Source organism: Culex pipiens, chromosome 2 (genome assembly GCF_016801865.2).
Source record: "Culex pipiens pallens isolate TS chromosome 2, TS_CPP_V2, whole genome shotgun sequence".
In the NCBI taxonomy this organism is placed as follows: Eukaryota; Metazoa; Arthropoda; class Insecta; order Diptera; family Culicidae; genus Culex; species Culex pipiens.
In genome coordinates this window covers 11,684,825-11,702,284 of record NC_068938.1, presented here as the reverse complement: position 1 = coordinate 11,702,284, position 17,460 = coordinate 11,684,825, and the positions used below count along the sequence as shown (strand labels likewise).

General features: G+C 31.8%; 1 protein-coding gene across 1 annotated transcript in view; it reads left to right on the top strand.

The window, feature by feature from the left end:
- Positions 1–17,460, top strand: part of LOC120421038 (neural-cadherin-like) — a 232,209-nt gene that overhangs the window by 163,234 nt on the left and 51,515 nt on the right. The window contains 2 exon segments of the mRNA XM_052708700.1: positions 6,846–7,028; positions 15,683–15,872. Coding sequence (XP_052564660.1) covers positions 6,846–7,028; positions 15,683–15,872 — 373 coding nt within the window.

Genomic DNA, 17,460 nt, shown 5'->3' with positions numbered 1-17,460 from the left:
TAATTGGTTTTCAATTAATTAAACTTCTATTAAAATTTTGAAGTCTTCCGAAAATTTTTTTTTTGCTTCCTAAATTTTTCCCACAATTTTGCAGGGGGAGTGGTTACATAAACTTTGAAAAATATTTGCAACGGCCTTAACAAATATTTTGGAAATTCAAGATTTTGTGATTATTAGTTTAATGAAATATCGGATGTTTTTTTTTTCGTGTGTTCATGTTTCCGTAAAGTCTTTCAACTTCAACCTTTTACTTTGCCAAAGACTTGAACTGTTTTCTGAACAATTTCCATAAATAAGTATCAATTTTGGTTAAATACAGGCAGAGATATACCTTATTTTGTTAAATAAAATGTGACTTTCTCCAAAATTTAATGATTTAATCATGCTAATTCATTCTAGCGATAAACACCACCTACCAAAATAAATTCAATGAGGAAAAAAATAATTTATTGAAACATGAATCTAATATCAAATTTTTATGAATTTTTAGAAATTATATAATTAGATTCATGACTAACTATAAACACACTTTTCAAATAGATCAAATAACTAGTTTTCGATTATGATTTTTTTAAATCAATTTGAATTTTAAAACTTGAATAAACTATGGCTGTCATAATTTTATAACTTCTTTTTTTTTTAAATTTAATGACAATTTATAATTGGTCCGAAAATCAGCTTGCATTTTTTTCAGAAAGTTTAAAATGGCCTTATTGGGTGAACATCTTATACGAAGAATTATTTTACATTATTAATATAGGTCAGTTCAAGTACCTTGCAATTTCCGAAAAAAGGGGTTTTCAAAAAAAAGTCAACTCTTTGACAGGCAAACTGATTTTCATTACCATCATTATACGATACCAATTTAAGTTTCTCTTTTTTCGGAAGAATTTTACCGAGCTTACAAACTTTTCCGTCTGCTTTTCTTCCAAAACAGTCTCCGACCTTCACCGTGAAGTGGGGGGACCAAAGAAAAACTGCAAAGAACCAATTACTAAGACGATAACGATAGTTATCCAGGACACCCTCGTTCAAGGACTTGCTCGTCCCCGCCCAGATGATGTGATAAACGGTCATCATTTATATGCGGAAATGATATTTTTACCATAATGAGCGATTAAATTATGCGATAAATTCGTGCTGATTTTTTTTTCTTTAAAAGAACCTTTCTTTGTCCAAAGTTCAGTGCAGCTGGCGATCCCCGTGGATTAAGAATCTGGGTCACTTCAGCGTGGCTCGTTTGAAGCAAAATTTTATGCATCATTCCACCATAAAGCGATTCCGCGGAAAATCTGTTCCACAAACCCATCATCGATAGCTGGTATTGGTGGCGAAGGGGCGATTCTCGTAAACATTCGTTCCAATTAATTTCAATCGCTTTTCCGCTGACGGCTGCCAATTTTCCGGTTCTTCCGTCTAGACCCGTCTATCTTTTATGGTGGAGTTGCAAAATCTGAGTTTTCTAGAAAAGTTGCAAACTTTGTTGGCGCGCGTTGAGATTTCGCCGATTTCAGCTGATTCAGTGGCAGCAATCATTTGCTCATAAAAAATCGCTGGGGAAAACAGCGAAATTATCTTCCATCGTCCGGTGGGAAATTATTATGACTCGCTGATGGAGGAATGGTGGTCAGTTTGAGCCATAGATATTTAAATGAAGACAATGAATTTAATAGAATTTGCTGGCAGGGAGTTGTCGGTTGATAATAGAGGGAAAGCAAAAAAATAAAATAAAATGATGATGCAATTCTGGAGAAGTTGAATCAATTGGAGGGAAGTTTTGATTTGATTTGTACGAATTTTTTTTATTTTCGCCTAGTTAAGATAAAAACGAGTGAATAAGTACAGTGAGAAAATTCTGCAACATATTTTGGTTGCATTTTATCGATTTCTAGTCAATCAGTTCATGCAAAAAAAAAATGGACTAAGTTCAGGGAAATTTACATTAAAAACACTACATTCATTTCATTTTTTATCAACGATGATCCAATGTCCTTACCCAACCCAAGCTGTACCGAGTCTTAACCACTTACTCAGCTCAAAACCAACAAATTAGTTTACATCTCCGGAAGCTTACAACGTCCAAGTCCGACACCGGAAGGCCCTTCCTTCCAAGTAGCACTCGTTTGCTTACTTGCCTGTGATACCCATCAAAGTGAGAAGGCGGCTGCTGTCACTCACCAATCCCTCCCCCTCCCATCTTGGAAAAGTGTTTTTCCTGACAGGATTAAAGCCCTCGCACTCATCCTCCAGCGTCGAAAGGATGTGCTCCTCATCCGATCCGTGCAAGTGCATCGCACTCTCGGTATTAATTTATGAAAATGTAATTTATATGCAAATTTTATTCCTGGCTGATGCACTTCTTCCCACACCCGCAAACCTCGACCCCATACCTACAACTTGAGTCTGCAAGTGAGGGGGTGGAGTTCGTTCTCCGACGAGAATTGTCGCGCACGGATCGGAATTGTTGCGGGAATTATTATTAGATTGAGGAAAAACGCGAGCGAAAGGGGGTTCGTCGCTGATTGCGCTCAAGTCTCCGCGAACAAATTAATCATCTTTTCCCAACAATTCCGCCTCCCCCAAACAGGAAAGTTAAAGTCACGCTTTGCGCAGCGAATCCACGTGTTGCATCCAGAACCTCGCCTTCAATCAGTGTCACGAACCGTCACGTTTCATGAGGCGCAAATGAAGGCACCTTCCCGAGCAGCAGCAACACACAATTTTCTCATAACGTGCCGTCAACGACGGCCACGTGTGTGTTTGATCACGAGACACGTGGGACACCTCGAAACTAAGAGGTGCAAAATAACCCCCTTTGTTGTTTTTCGGCACGACCCTCAAGGAACTCCCCCCCACAAACACCTTCTGCTGGCTGATGATGATGATCGTCGTTCTGGTCACGCCATCTGGTTTTTGTGACGGACCGCAAGTTTGTTGATGATGATAATAGCGACGACGGTGGTGGCGTGGCGGCGTTGCTGCCGAAGGAAGGTGGCTGATGGTCCTTTTTGCGGGGCTTGTTCTGAGCTAACCGTGCCAGTGGTCACGGTCACCGAGAATGAACGAGGGTGAGAAATTCATCAAGGTGCGGTGTTTTGCGAGGGAGACTTATAAGGAATGTTTTGTTTATTACATACTTATGATTGTAAAGAAAACCAACTTGGTTTTTCAGAGTTCTGGGATAATAATAGCTGTTTTTCTCAGATTTGCAATGCTACTTTTTAAAATATATATTTAAATGCATCAATATATTTATTTAAATGATACTTGATATCACCGCAATAAAAATTTAATAATCCCTTAACTGAAAAATTATTCAAAAATGTTATCTGCTTATGCAAAAAAATCACGAAAAGAAGTAAAATACGAATTAAACTTTTGTTTGACGATTAGGGAATTTCCTAAATTTCCTGAATTTCCTAAATTTCCTAAATTTCCTAAATTTCCTAAATTTCCTAAATTTCCTAAATTTCCTAAATTTCCTAAATTTCCTAAATTTCCTAAATTTCCTAAATTTCCTAAATTTCCTAAATTTCCTAAATTTCCTAAATTTCCTAAATTTCCTAATTTTCCTAATTTTCTCAATTTCCGAAATTTCCTAAATTTCCTAAATTTCCTAAATTTCCTAAATTTCCTAAATTTCCTAAATTTCCCAAATTTTCTAAATTTCCTATATTTCCCAAATTTCCTTAATTTCCTAAATTTTCTAAATTTTCTAAATTTTCTAAATTTTCTAAATTTTCTAAATTTTCTAAATTTTCTAAATTTTCTAAATTTTCTAAATTTTCTAAATTTTCTAAATTTTCTAAATTTTCTAAATTTTCTAAATTTTCTAAATTTTCTAAATTTTCTAAATTTTCTAAATTTTCTAAATTTTCTAAATTTTCTAAATTTTCTAAATTTTCTAAATTTTCTAAATTTTCTAAATTTTCTAAATTTTCTAAATTTTCTAAATTTTCTAAATTTCCTAAATTTCCAAACTTTCCTAAAGTTTCTAAATTTCCTAAATTTTCTAAATTTTCTAAATTTCGTAAACTTCCTAAATTTTCTCAATTTCCTTAATTTCAAAAATATCCTAAATTTCCTAAATTTCCTAAATTTCCTAAATTTCCTAAATTTCCTAAATTTCCTAAATTTCCTAAATTTCCTAAATTTCCTAAATTTCCTAAATTTCCTAAATTTCCTAAATTTCCTAAATTTCCTAAATTTCCTAAATTTCCTAAATTGCCTAAATTTCCTAAATTTCCTAAAGTTCCTAAATTTCCTAAATTTTCAAAATTTCCTCAATTTTCTCAATTAACAAAATTTCCTAAATATCCAAAATTTTGAAAATTTACAAAATTTTCAAATATTTCAAAATTTCTTAAATTTTTCAAAAGTTTCAAATGTCTAAAATTTACAAATTTCCAAAATTTTCAAAAATTTAAAACTTTACAAAATTTTTAAAATTTCTTAGATTTCCAAAATTTCAAAAGTTTATTAAATTACAAACTGAAAAAGAAAGGCAAATTTCTAAGATAAATAGATTAAAATTTCCAAAATTTAAATAAAATCCGATTTCTTAAATCTCCTTAACCCTCTACAACCCAACCCCGCCTCTAGACGGGCTTCGATTTAAAAAATCGCCAAAAAACAATTTTTAACCAATTTTTGATCTTCAAAAAGCATTGGAAAGAAGAACTTTTAAAATTTTGGAAAATTTTAGGGTTGGAAGTTTGACTTGTTTTATGTGACTTTGCCAATGTTTTTAAAATTGTAATTTTTTTGGGGTCAGCTTTGGCTGTGTTTTTTACTAACATTTCTTATATTTTAAGTAAAAAGAAGTATGCAGTAATTTTTCTAGTGCCCCAGACTATGCCTCTACGCATTTATTTACGATTTAAATGATAATGGTTTCATTTTATAGCAGAAAATGTGAAAAACATGCAAAAAATTGAAAAAGTTACTGTAAAAACATGAAAAAAATAGATAGGTAAAATGTAATGATAGGAGGTGGTAGAGTAGGCCAAATACTACCAAAAATAAACATAAACTAAACAAGATAAATGCAAATTAAAAAACTAAAAATGAAACAAGAAAAACATAAAACAAGAGAAGTAAAGTTTTTCGTAGAACAAAAGTTGCTCAAAATGACCTCCTGAACACGGGAAAAATAAAAATTTTCGAAAAAAAAATTTGGGCAGTAGAGGGTTAAATTTTCTCAAATTTCGTAAATTTCTAAAAAATCTGAAATTTTCAATATTCTTATTTCTTCAACTGAAAAAGAAAGGAAAATTTCTAAGATAAATAGAACGATTCATAGGTCGATTCTACATTTTCAATTATTATCTTAAAAATTGATTTAAAAAGATAATTTCCTGGCTACGATAAAATTACTTTGTTTGATTTTGTATTTTCTAAGAGTTTAAAAAAACTATTTTTTTTAATTTACTGAGCTTCTCAGTTCTCATTCTGGGGAAAAAAATCTGGGGAACGTGACTCAATCGGGCACTATTTAAAAAATCAATCATTTGGTGGCCGTCACAAAAACAGCTTTTCCAATCAAAATTTCTGTTAAGTCATTTTCCTGTGTAAATTCTTTTTAACATTTAATGTGCAGTATATTGAAATTTAAGAACCATTTTCTATGAAGCAATTTTGAACGAACTTTTTTATAGCTCAAAAGATGCGGCTTTTTGTCCCATTTAAGAAATAAATAAAATTAATATTTTTTATTTTTGCGAAAATGAATTCAAAATAAATAATAATTCCTATTTTTTCTGATTTTTTTTCTAATATTGTAAAATTGTTTCAAGAAATATTCAGCTACAAAATTCAAAAGCAGTAGCTTTTTGAAATTAAAAAAAAAACTTTAAAAAACATTCCGCTCTGCAAAACCCCGACTCTTCCATCATCATAATCACCCCGGTGTTCACCGCTCAGCCTCAAAGCAAAGAACCCAGTGATAACAGTACTAACCGGCACCACCTGATATGCATTCACCGTCCTCATCGTCCCGTTGTTCAAATTCTAGCAGAGAAACCACTTCCCATCCTGACGTTGTTTTCGGAGCAACCCTTGTCGAAACATTCATCCTCGTTTGCAGCGCTCTGAGAGACGACGGTGGGAAAATTAATGAACGTGTGTGTGTGTGTGTGTGTGTGTGGCGAATCATTTTCCACAAGGTGGCAATAATTGTGCTCACAGCTTTCAGCCTTTTACTCATTTCATTTGCACCTTTTTCAGCGCGCGCGGGCAAAGGCAGTGCTGTTTCTGGGTGTATTATTGTACGGAAATTTAACTGAAAGATGAAAATGGCAGCTTTTCACCGCTCTTGTCCACGTTGGAAATGGACGAAAAGCCTCTTTTGATACATTTCAGAGGAACCATGTTTTAGTGGGGGGGCTTTTAACGAGTGTGTGTGGCACGTGATGGTTTCGTCAGCCAGAATAATTGCACATCATTCGTAGAACTGATGCATTGAAATCGGGGTGTCGAAAGCCAGCTCTGAAAGAGGCTTTCACTTTTGAAATGGTTGAACGTTCTGGGAAATCTGCAATTTCAAAGAATTCAAGGTTTTCATTTGAACTTTAATTCTGCTGATGAACATAAATTATTTATGAAATTTTCAATATTCAATCACTGACCAATCAAGATGACAACCACGTGCAGCAGCTGACAAATTATTGTAATTTTTCCAAAAATATAAATTTATGTCTCTCCCCATTCTCCAGCAGGTCTAATTTTGCACCCAATTCTGATTGCTATTCTTTTCTCTTCTCGTTTTTTCCCCCTCTTCAACAAATCAAAAAATCAACAAACGTCGCTGAAATCCCGAAAAAAAAACCTCCAAACTCCACCAACAGAACAACGGCGCCCAGCAGCTGGCCTCGGAGGCGACTGTTTACATACAATTAGAGGATGTAAACGACGAAATTCCGCTGTTTACGGAACGTGAACAGGAAACGGTGCTCGAGGGTGAACCGATCGGCACCAAGGTGACGCAGGTGAACGCCATCGACAAGGACGGCACCTTCCCGAACAATCAGGTGAGTTTTTTTTACTGACTTTTAAATTATTTTAAGATTTTTTTGAACAGAAATAAAGAAAAGGCTGACAATTTATTAAATTAGTCAATATATCAATCTGTCAATTAATTAATTTATCAATTTATCAATTTATCAATTTATCAATTTATCAATTTATCAATTTATCAATTTATCAATTTATCAATTTATCAATTTATCAATTTATCAATTTATCAATTTATCAATTTATCAATTTATCAATTTATCAATTTATCAATTTATCAATTTATCAATTTATCAATTTATCAATTTATCAATTTATCAATTTATCAATTTATCAATTTATCAATTTATCAATTTGTCAATTTATCAATTTATCAATTTATCAATTTATCAATTTATCAATTTATCAATTTATCAATTTATCAATTTATCAATTTATCAAGTTATCAATTTATCAATTTATCAATTTATCAATTTATCAATTTATCAATTTATCAATTTATCAATTTATCAATTTATCAATTTATCAATTTATCAATTTATCAATTTATCAATTTATCAATTTATCAATTTATCAATTTATCAATTTATCAATTTATCAATTTATCAATTTATCAATTTATCAATTTATCAATTTATCAATTTATCAATTTATCAATTTATCAATTTATCAATTTATCAATTTATCAATTTATCAATTTATCAATTTATCAATTTATCAATTTATCAATTTATCAATTTATCAATTTATCAATTTATCAATTTATCAATTTATCAATTTATCAATTTATCAATTTATCAATTTATCAATTTATCAATTTATCAATTTATCAATTTATCAATTTATCAATTTATCAATTTATCAATTTATCAATTTATCAATTTATCAATTTATCAATTTATCAATTTATCAATTTATCAATTTATCAATTTATCAATTTATCAATTTATCAATTTATCAATTTATCAATTTATCAATTTATCAATTTATCAATTTATCAATTTATCAATTTATCAATTTATCAATTTATCAATTTATCAATTTATCAATTTATCAATTTAATTGATCAATTTATCAATTTATCAATTTATCAATTTATCAATTTATCAATTTATCAATTTATCAATTTATCAATTTATCAATTTATCAATTTATCAATTTATCAATACCGAGCTGAACCAGCATCTATGGCTGAAAGGCTCGTTAATAAAGACAACTAGCTAACTAATTTATCAATTTATCATAAAAGCCATTTAGTGTCACAAATGGTATGTAAATATTCAAACATCTATAACGATTGCGTGAATTTTCTGATCATATGAATTCTTAAGCAAAGTTGTAGGTATTGTAGAGTACTATTAAAAAAATAGGTATACGAAAAAAAAAAACGATTTTTTCAAACTTTTTTTCCAAAAAAACTCAATTTCCAAAATTTTGAATTTTAAGATTTAGATTAAGATTTTTTGATATGTTTTAGAGGACAAAAACCCGCAACTTCAGAGCCATGGTAAAGTATGTTAAAAAAAACCCGCCGCTGAGGAATGATTTTTTTAAATAGTTTTTTTTTGAAAAAAAAAGTCGAAATTTCACCCAAAAAATAAATAACAATTTTTTTCACTTAAAATTTAATTTGCATTTGAAAAGTACTAAACATTTTTTTTTCGAAAACAATATTTTGAAAAAAAAAATGATCAAGACTAACATTTCAAAAGGGCATAATTTTGATTTTTTGGCCCTTTGAAAATGTTAATTTTGATTCAAAAATTTAAAAAATATTTTTTTCGAAAAGATCGGAAATTTTCCCGAATGTTTAATTTTTTCATTGAAAATCGGAATACATTTTTTTTTCAGAAAAATTAAATCGAAAATCTGCAAATATTTCGCTTCAATCAAACATTCTGTGACGTTATCTAAAAAAAACGGGTCCTTTTAAAAAATCTGTGAAATTTAGGTCAACTTTTTTTGTATAAAATTTTGTTTTTTTTTCCAAAAATCATTATTTTTCTAAAAATCATAACTTGGCAGCAGATTTTTTGACCATACTTCTCTATGGCTCAAAAGTTGAGAGTTTTTGTTCCCTGAAAAATATCAAAACATCTCGAAAATTAAAAAAAATACGATTTTTGAACATAAAGTTTTTGTGAAAAAAGTAAAATTTAAAAATCTACATTTTTTCCGTGTTTCTGTTTTTTTCTCAATAGTTCTCAACAATACCGACAACTTTACCGAAGACACCAAATCAATCAAAAATTCCTTGAAAAGTTACAGACTTTCGAATATTTACGTACCATTTTTGTACGGACAACTGCCAAAATTGTATGGCTTCTTTGGTCATAGGGAAGGCCTCCACAAAGTTTAAGCCAATTAAAAAAATACAAATAAAATAAATTTCCGATTTTTGTAAAGAAATGCTCAGTTGATAATTTTTTTTTTTCTGAAAACTTATTTTTCTTTGAATTTCTATTGTTGTTAAATATTTTCATGAAGCAGAACAGAATTCCTCATCCAAACATTTCCAAACAATCGACAAGTGCATCTTCAGGCAGTGATTTCATTCCGGGAGTGCTAAAATTCGAAAGCACTTCCCAAAGTGTTGGTTTTTATCGTCGAGAGATCCGAAACAGAAGGCTGGCTGCTGCCACGAGTGTGAGAGAGCTTAGCAATTTTCGAAAGCATCCCCTCTGACGTGCTTCTGCTCAAGTTTCAAATGAAGACCAGTACAGTGGGTTGGAGTTGCTTAGAAATCACTTAATTTTTAAACGCCTAAATGTAGGTGACTTTTTGAGGCATTGAGATGAGTTTTTGAAAAAAAAAACAAACGCCTGAATTTATACTTTTGTTTAGACAGTTTGTATAAAAAATTTTCAAAAGAAAAATCCCCTGGATAAAAGTGAGCTTAAATTCAATTTAAAGAATGATTATGAGCAAACGCCTGAATTAATGCTTTCGTGAAAATAACTTGGTTGAATGTATTTTTTAAAGAAAATTCGCCTAAATTAAAACGACCATTAGAGCCAACTAGAAGAGTTCATAAGTCCAAACGCCTAAATAAATAGTTTCGATAAACAGCTTCTATGATTTAATATTTTTTGGGAAAAAATCACCTTAATGTAGACAAACTTCAAGCCAATAAATTGCCTTGCATACACTTAAGTACCAACTGAAAGAGCTCATAAGAAAATTATAACTCCTTAATTTATACCTTCGTTGATACAGCTTGTATGAATGCATGTTTTTGGAGGAAAAATCCCCTAAATGTAGCAACCTTTCAGCCAATAAGAAACTCCTATAAGGACAAACTCCAAAATTTATGTTTCCGTTAAAACAGTTTCAATGAAAATAGTTTGTTCGGAAAAATTGCCTAAATGTATGCGACCTTTAGAGCCAAGTAGATGAGCTTATGAGAACAAACGCCTAAATTTATGTATTCGTTTAAACAGCCAGAAAAAAATATAATTTCAAAGCCAACTTTTCCTGAGTTTTAGTTAATTTGTGAAGTTTTTCAATTAGGCACCCAATAATTTCAAAATTGTGCAACTCACCGGTGCAGTTCCTACCTTTCGAGTTGTATAATTCGATCACGCTCGGAGCATCGATTTCGGTTTTCCGATAGTCAACGCCGGGGAACTGTGTGCATGTGTACCATCATCATCTGTTGGTTCTGCCATCGAAAGCTGGCAATACCGACGACTGTGATGGTACTTGGCAACGGTCCTTCAACGACCCCGACGAAGACATTGGGTCGCGTACACGATTGCTTATTGCGCCAGCGTTCTGCTAATAAGAAATTTTATCGCAAATAACTTTCCACTTGATTATTTAATCTTGCATTCCGAAACCGCACGCTCTGTCGAGGCTTGCAGAGGAGGAAAGGCAGCACACTTGTGCCAAATGCGAGCTCGCTCAGACGCTTATCCGGTGGTGCACTTGAGCGGTTCTTGGAAATCTGACAACTGTCTGGACGAATTTTGCGCCGGCGACGCCGTCGCGGAATGAAAAACTTGAAACAATTGAAACCGCAGCAAAAAGAAAGAGTGTTGAAGGATGCTTGGAGGGATTTAAGTGGAAATTTTGAGTCTGTGAAACGAGAAATTGAACTGTTTATGGGAAAGTTGGACTTGATTAAACTTATCTTTTTTCTTTGTTTTTATAGCAAATATTTTAAAAAAGAAGCATAAATTTAATTGACCAACCATTTCAAAAGGGTGTCACTTTTAAAGCTCACCTGCCTTCCAGCATAATCATCAATTAACATTTTGATTGACAGCCTTAACATTCTTCCGACAGGTGGTACTTTGATGCTCTCTGTTTCTGAAAAGTAACACCCCAAGAGACTGGCACCCCCCTCTTTTCAACCTCTCATTTTTCTCATCTCTCTGTGTGGTGCACCAAAGGTTGAAAATCGGAAAATTGCAACCCATTTCACTTTTCCAACTGATTTGCCCTGACAACTCCAATTATAAATGCAGAACCGAAGCTGCTGGGCGCACCTGCAATTGACTCCGAAGCATTCCTCTATCATTTGTATGTGTGTGTGGACTGCAAGTGGAATTTTAATGTCAATTGCATCCGTATGAAAAGAGGTGAAGCTATTAGACCCTCTGTCACCACCACCCCTCATCACACAATCGGGTTTCTCTACCTGGGCAAATTTTAGAAAACGGGAGAATAATTTGCATTTCCGACAGTAATTAAACTTTAATTGCGATTTTATTCCATCGGGTTGGGTTTGGTATTCCAGAAGAGAAAGTGGGTAAAATGGGGTCAGGAATGGTTCAATTACGACAAGTTTTGTTGCTGGAAGGGTTTGGAAAAGGCAGGGAAGGAAGTGGAGGAAAACCCAGGATGGAAAATTGGTTCAAAGAGTGAAAAAATACTAGTTCAATTGTTGCTGCCACTGCTACTGCACAGTGTTATTTTGAGTCTTATCCAGTTACTTGTGAACAGTAGTTGATTTAAAAAAATATGTTATAATTGACAGTTAATTAAAAACGAGTGATTTGTTCGAAAAATTAACATTAATAAAGTTATTTGTTGACAAACCACCATAAATCCAGTCTCCCAACTCCAAATAGGCATCCTTGACCGATTAAAAAAAATATTTTGATTGAATATAAAGTTAACTAGCTACTTTGTATAAAAGTTTATATAACTCTGGAAATTCTATATAAAACTGATCCAAACTAAATTTTGCAAACTTTTAATCCAACTAAATGTCAATATATTACCATAGAATTACAAAACATGTTTGGGGGTCTTTGAATCGATTGATTAGATTTTTCGTTGGAATTGTTTGCCGGTTTGTTTGATCAATTTTAAAACGTTTTATTTTTGCATTTATTATCAAATCAGAACTTTTGAATCTTTTCAATCATTTTTAATCCTGGAGCCACAAATCGTTTAAACACGATTTACATAATAAATTCATAGATATTTTTTAAATTGTTTAAATTACAATGAAGTGTGCTTTTTTCGCTATTTTTTTTCAAAATATATGCTTGAAAATTTTAAATTAAACTATTACAAAAATGTTGACTTGCCTCATTATTTTTTTTTTGATTTGTGTATTTAAATACAAACTCATATTTATTTTTTTAAATGAATGAAACGCCAAAATAGGCTAGATTCGATAGATAAATAAAACTTTATTTTTGAGTCACGTTTTATTTACATTAATTCCTTTCGGTACGCAAAATTTGTAGTTCAAAGCAAAATTAAATACGAAAAATTTCTAAAACTAAATAAAAACTGAAAAATTCTATTTTACAGATAACTAAATTAATAGAAAAGAGGTTTTTTAAATAGAAAAATGTAAGGAAGCATAGTTTATTGCTTTAGAAAACCTTGCATTTTGACATACATTTTCAGATTAATGTTCATAATTTTGAAAACAGTAAAAAAGTGAAAAATTATAATAATGTATGTTTTAAAAAATGAATTCTTAATTTCAAATATCAAGAGTATTCATGAAATTTTGTTTTGCTTTGGTTTTGCCCCAACATTGTTGTTCAATGCTATTTTTATCGAAAATAATAAATAAATAAAATTTAAAATTATTGTTATTTTTTACTTTTGTCCTGATAACAGATCAGGATTTGTATGAAAATAGGTAATTAATCGTTGGAAACAACATATTTTTAATGAGTTTATACAACATGCAAATATGGTTATAAATGTGAAAATTTGAAAAGCTTATAGAGTTGAATTGTTTTGATAAGGTTTGTATTGAACCGTCTATTTACCTTCGATTTTTATTTTATGATGTTTTTTACATGTTATCCTCGTTTCAATTGTTATCCAGCAAATTTCCATATCCCTAGAAATATTTCATTCGTGATTATTTAAGTTAATAAAATTTCTGCAATTTTGAAAATTCTGCAGAAAAAAAATAAAAAAATAAAACATATATTTTGTTTTTTTTTTTTATTTTTTATTTTTTCATGAAATGAGGAAATGGTAATATATTTCTTGCTTAAGGTGAAGCCGTTAATCATGTTGGAAGAAAATTGATCATCACTCTAAAATTCTCTTTATTGAATTCAATTTAATGAATTTCTGCACCAAAATGAATCAGCATGTGCTGGTTGTTGCCTTCTTGATGCCACTGAAGGAATTTTTGATCTAAATCAAATGTGATTCAAAATTTATGTAATTTTGTGGTACAATCATTGACGTTCTAGTTGGCAGTCATTGATTAATGATGATTTCCTTAACAACGCAAGGAATGGGATAATCGTTATCAAAATGAATCAGCATGTGTAGGGGACTATTCTAAACAACTTGTAGAAGGAATTTTGTGAAAATATTGATAGCGCCGCAAAATTTATATCTTTGAACGAAAAATCATGCAATTATGGAAGTCTTCACGTTAAGTTTAAATTTCTATTTCTTGCTTTTAAAAATGATGTTTGGAATAAATAAAAAAAAATTGTTTGTATAAAATCTATTTTTCAACATTTTTTTCTAATTTTTAAAGGATAAGGTGATTTGCTTTACTTGAAAAAACATGTTTTGATATTTCAATAAAGTTTCATGTGACTCTGTCATTGTTTACAGGATGTTGGCCAAGTTTTACCTTATTTTTTGTTGAAAAAAGTTAAATGTAAAAGTTCTGTAAATTCGTTAAAAATTAAAAACACTTAAAAATTTGGTTTAAAAATATTTAATCTAAAAAAAGTCTAAGAAAATTGTAGGTCAATTATAATTTCGTAAGGCAAAAATCAACAGACATTGAAAAATAAATGATTTAAAAAACTTCAAACGAACTTTATTCATATTTCTATAAAAAAAAATCAAATAGATTAGAGTGTTATTTGTCAATTTTATAACAGTTAGAAATAGATACAAAATTAAAGCAGTTTTTTTTCTTATTTTAATTATTTTTTTCATGATTCACATAGCACGCTCAGTGAAATTGTGTTTTTTGTTTTCAATTCAGTTATTTGATTCGACAAAAAATATGTAGGGGAACTATACCCTTTCTCAGCCTATTTCTATTATCGGCCTATCAGCACTTTGATCATGAATTACAGCTTATATAAAGTGTTTTTGACTGTTCCAAAGTAATAAATAGCTCAAATAAAAGTGAGCAAGCAACTCTCCATTGTTGAAACATCTGAAAATGTTGATTTAATCGCAGAAACGGCAAAAGTGATGAGAATTGGTCGAACGGCTTAGTGTGATTAAAATGGGTATATTTTCCCTAGGTTGTGTAATTTACAATTAACTGAAGTTTATTCTTCTTTTTGATTGAGTTGAATTGAACATTTGAAATCCTTGCCGACTGTTGAATAAAAAAAAATGTTAAATTTCAAGTCTGATTTTTGAAAGTATTACGAATTACATAACATCATTACAGATTTTTTTTCTATCTAAAAATTGTGCAAAAGTCCAGGAATTTATGGAAATGTTTTTTCCTGTGCTTTCACGTCTTTTACCGATATTTCGTCTCAAAATAATTATTTTTTTTAATCATTTAGTTATTTAATTGAAAGTTCAAAGATATATGAGAATTCGATCTTACATGTTTTTTCAAAGCAATTTTTCCTTTGGTCTCCACTTTTTGTCTCCCCTCTAATTTGCTATGAAAATTTACAAGGGGAAGATTTTTTAAACTTGTTTTGGGAGCCTTTGCTGATGTGTTTAAAATTTTGATTTTTGACCAGATTTGACCACGTTACGCCTGTATAAAGGTAGTATAGCTCAAAATAATGGCAAATTTTTAAATTTAAAAAAACAATAAAAAATAAATCATGCGACATATTAAAAAAGTAATAAGAATATGAAATCACAAAATAATGATAAAAAAATATGTCTTCACAAAAAATTATAATGATGGAAAAGTTGTTAGTGAAACACAAGTTTAAAGTTATAACTGAAAAAAAAGTTCTTCTTTATTTTTTATCCGACACGCTGATGTAAAAAAAAGTTTATCTTCAACTTTCAACCACTATCCAATCATCACAGCACCCAACCTTAGTTGAAAGTGAGCAAATCTATTCAGGCAGTAATGAAAGGAAAACAATAAAATGGCTAAATTAAATACCACTACCACCTTCATTCTGGACAGCTCGAAAGGACTTGATTGGCCAAACCCTTCTCAATCCTTCCTTCACCTCTCTTTGAACACGAGATTTTAATCAATTTATTTCCCCTCTTCCTCCACTTTCAGGTGTACTACTACATCGTCGACTCGCCCCGTAACGAGGGCAAGGACTTCTTCGAGATCAACCTCCAAAGTGGGGAGATCTTCACGAAGGTGATTTTCGATCGTGAAAAGCAGGGCGCGTACGCCCTCGAGGTGGAGGCCCGCGACGGAGCCCCGTCGGCACGACCCAACAGCAACCAGCAGCCCAACTCAGGTAGGTTTGAAACCGATTTTATTTTTGCTTTTGAAGATCCCCAAGGGATGGAAATCATTGCTCCCGTTTTTTCCGAGTTGAAAGAAAATCTAATTGATGACATTGTTGAGAGCCTGAAAGAAAAGGAAACTCGTAGGGTCCTTCCGGGAAGGTCTGCCCATGGATTTTTTTTAATATTCATCCTACTCAAGTGTAAATTAATAACTGGCGGCGCTAATCTTGTCTGAACAAGGGAGCGAAAAGAACCCGGCTTGAGAAAAAGTAATAATGTCGACGATTTCTCACCATGAAGCGGAAAGGCTTGAAAAAGCAGCTGGAATTTTTTGCTGCTCATCCAAAGAAGCCTTGGGTTGTCCTTTCTGAGAAAGCACTGACCACCCCCTTCACTGCTGGTGAAGATGCTCTTTGATTCGTTGCTCACAGCATCAAGGCTTATCCCTGCACCGTCATTATGCTTATCCTTACGAGAGCGATGATGGTTTTCTGTGAGGAATTTTCACTTTAGTTACAGAACAACAACTGAAGCAGAATCTGAATTGATTTTGTTTTCGCCTAAAGTTATGCAATTTTCAGCTCTAGTTTGCTTATAAATAACTTAATTATTTTAATTGTATCTTCACAATGACTTAAAATCAAATTTTTCCCAAAAGTTACCCAGAAACTCAATCAACAAGATGTCAAACTTTCGTGTGGTGCTCTAATTAGCCTCTTTCCCACCTTATTCAAGTGGCCTAATTTGCCTTCTGTTTCAAGCCTGATTTTTTTTAGAAAGGGGGAGGGGGAACAGACAGCATTTGTCCGACCACTTTACCTACCGAAAGGGACGGGCAATATTTATCATGCAAAGAGTCGAGTGGGAGTGGGGAAAAGTGCCAATTTGGGGTCCCCTTTTTTACACTTTAAACTTTTTCCCTGGAGGGGAAAGAAGGGCGTCGAGATTGCTTTTTAAGGAACCTTTTTTATGGTGGGTGAAGGTGGTTCTTTTTTGGGGGAGAAGGATTTTTATTCAATTTGTAGCTTGTGTTAATTAATTGTTCGGTAGGCTGAAACGGACTTTAAAAAGGGTCTGGCAGTGAAAAGGTACTCGTTGTTAGGTGTCCGAAAATAGACAGTGTTATGTGAAAGTTTGAGTGGTAATGGAATGAAGTTGTGACAACGAAAAAGTCATAATTTTGAGGATTTTATCCTTGGAGCACATGGCAGCAATACACACCTCATAAATCTTCATCCAACTCGTCGGGATCAACTCGTATCGAGTTGAAATGTTCTACAAAGTTGTTCTCCAGATCAAAACCTTTAAGAATCTCTAGTTGAAATAGTTTCAAAACGTGTTTGGTCGCGAAGCTATTTGAAGGATTGAAGTAGAAGTTTTCCATATAAATCTGCGGACAACAGTCTTTACCCTACAAATCTTCATCTAACTCCGTGGGATCAGCTCAGATCGATTTGACATGTTCTACAAAGTTGTTTCTCATATTAAAACCTGTAAGAATCTGCAGTTGAAATCATTTCAGAATGTCTTTGGTATCAGCTCAGTATGTTTTTTTGTTTCAAAGCTATTTGAAGATTTTAAAAAGAAGTATGTTTT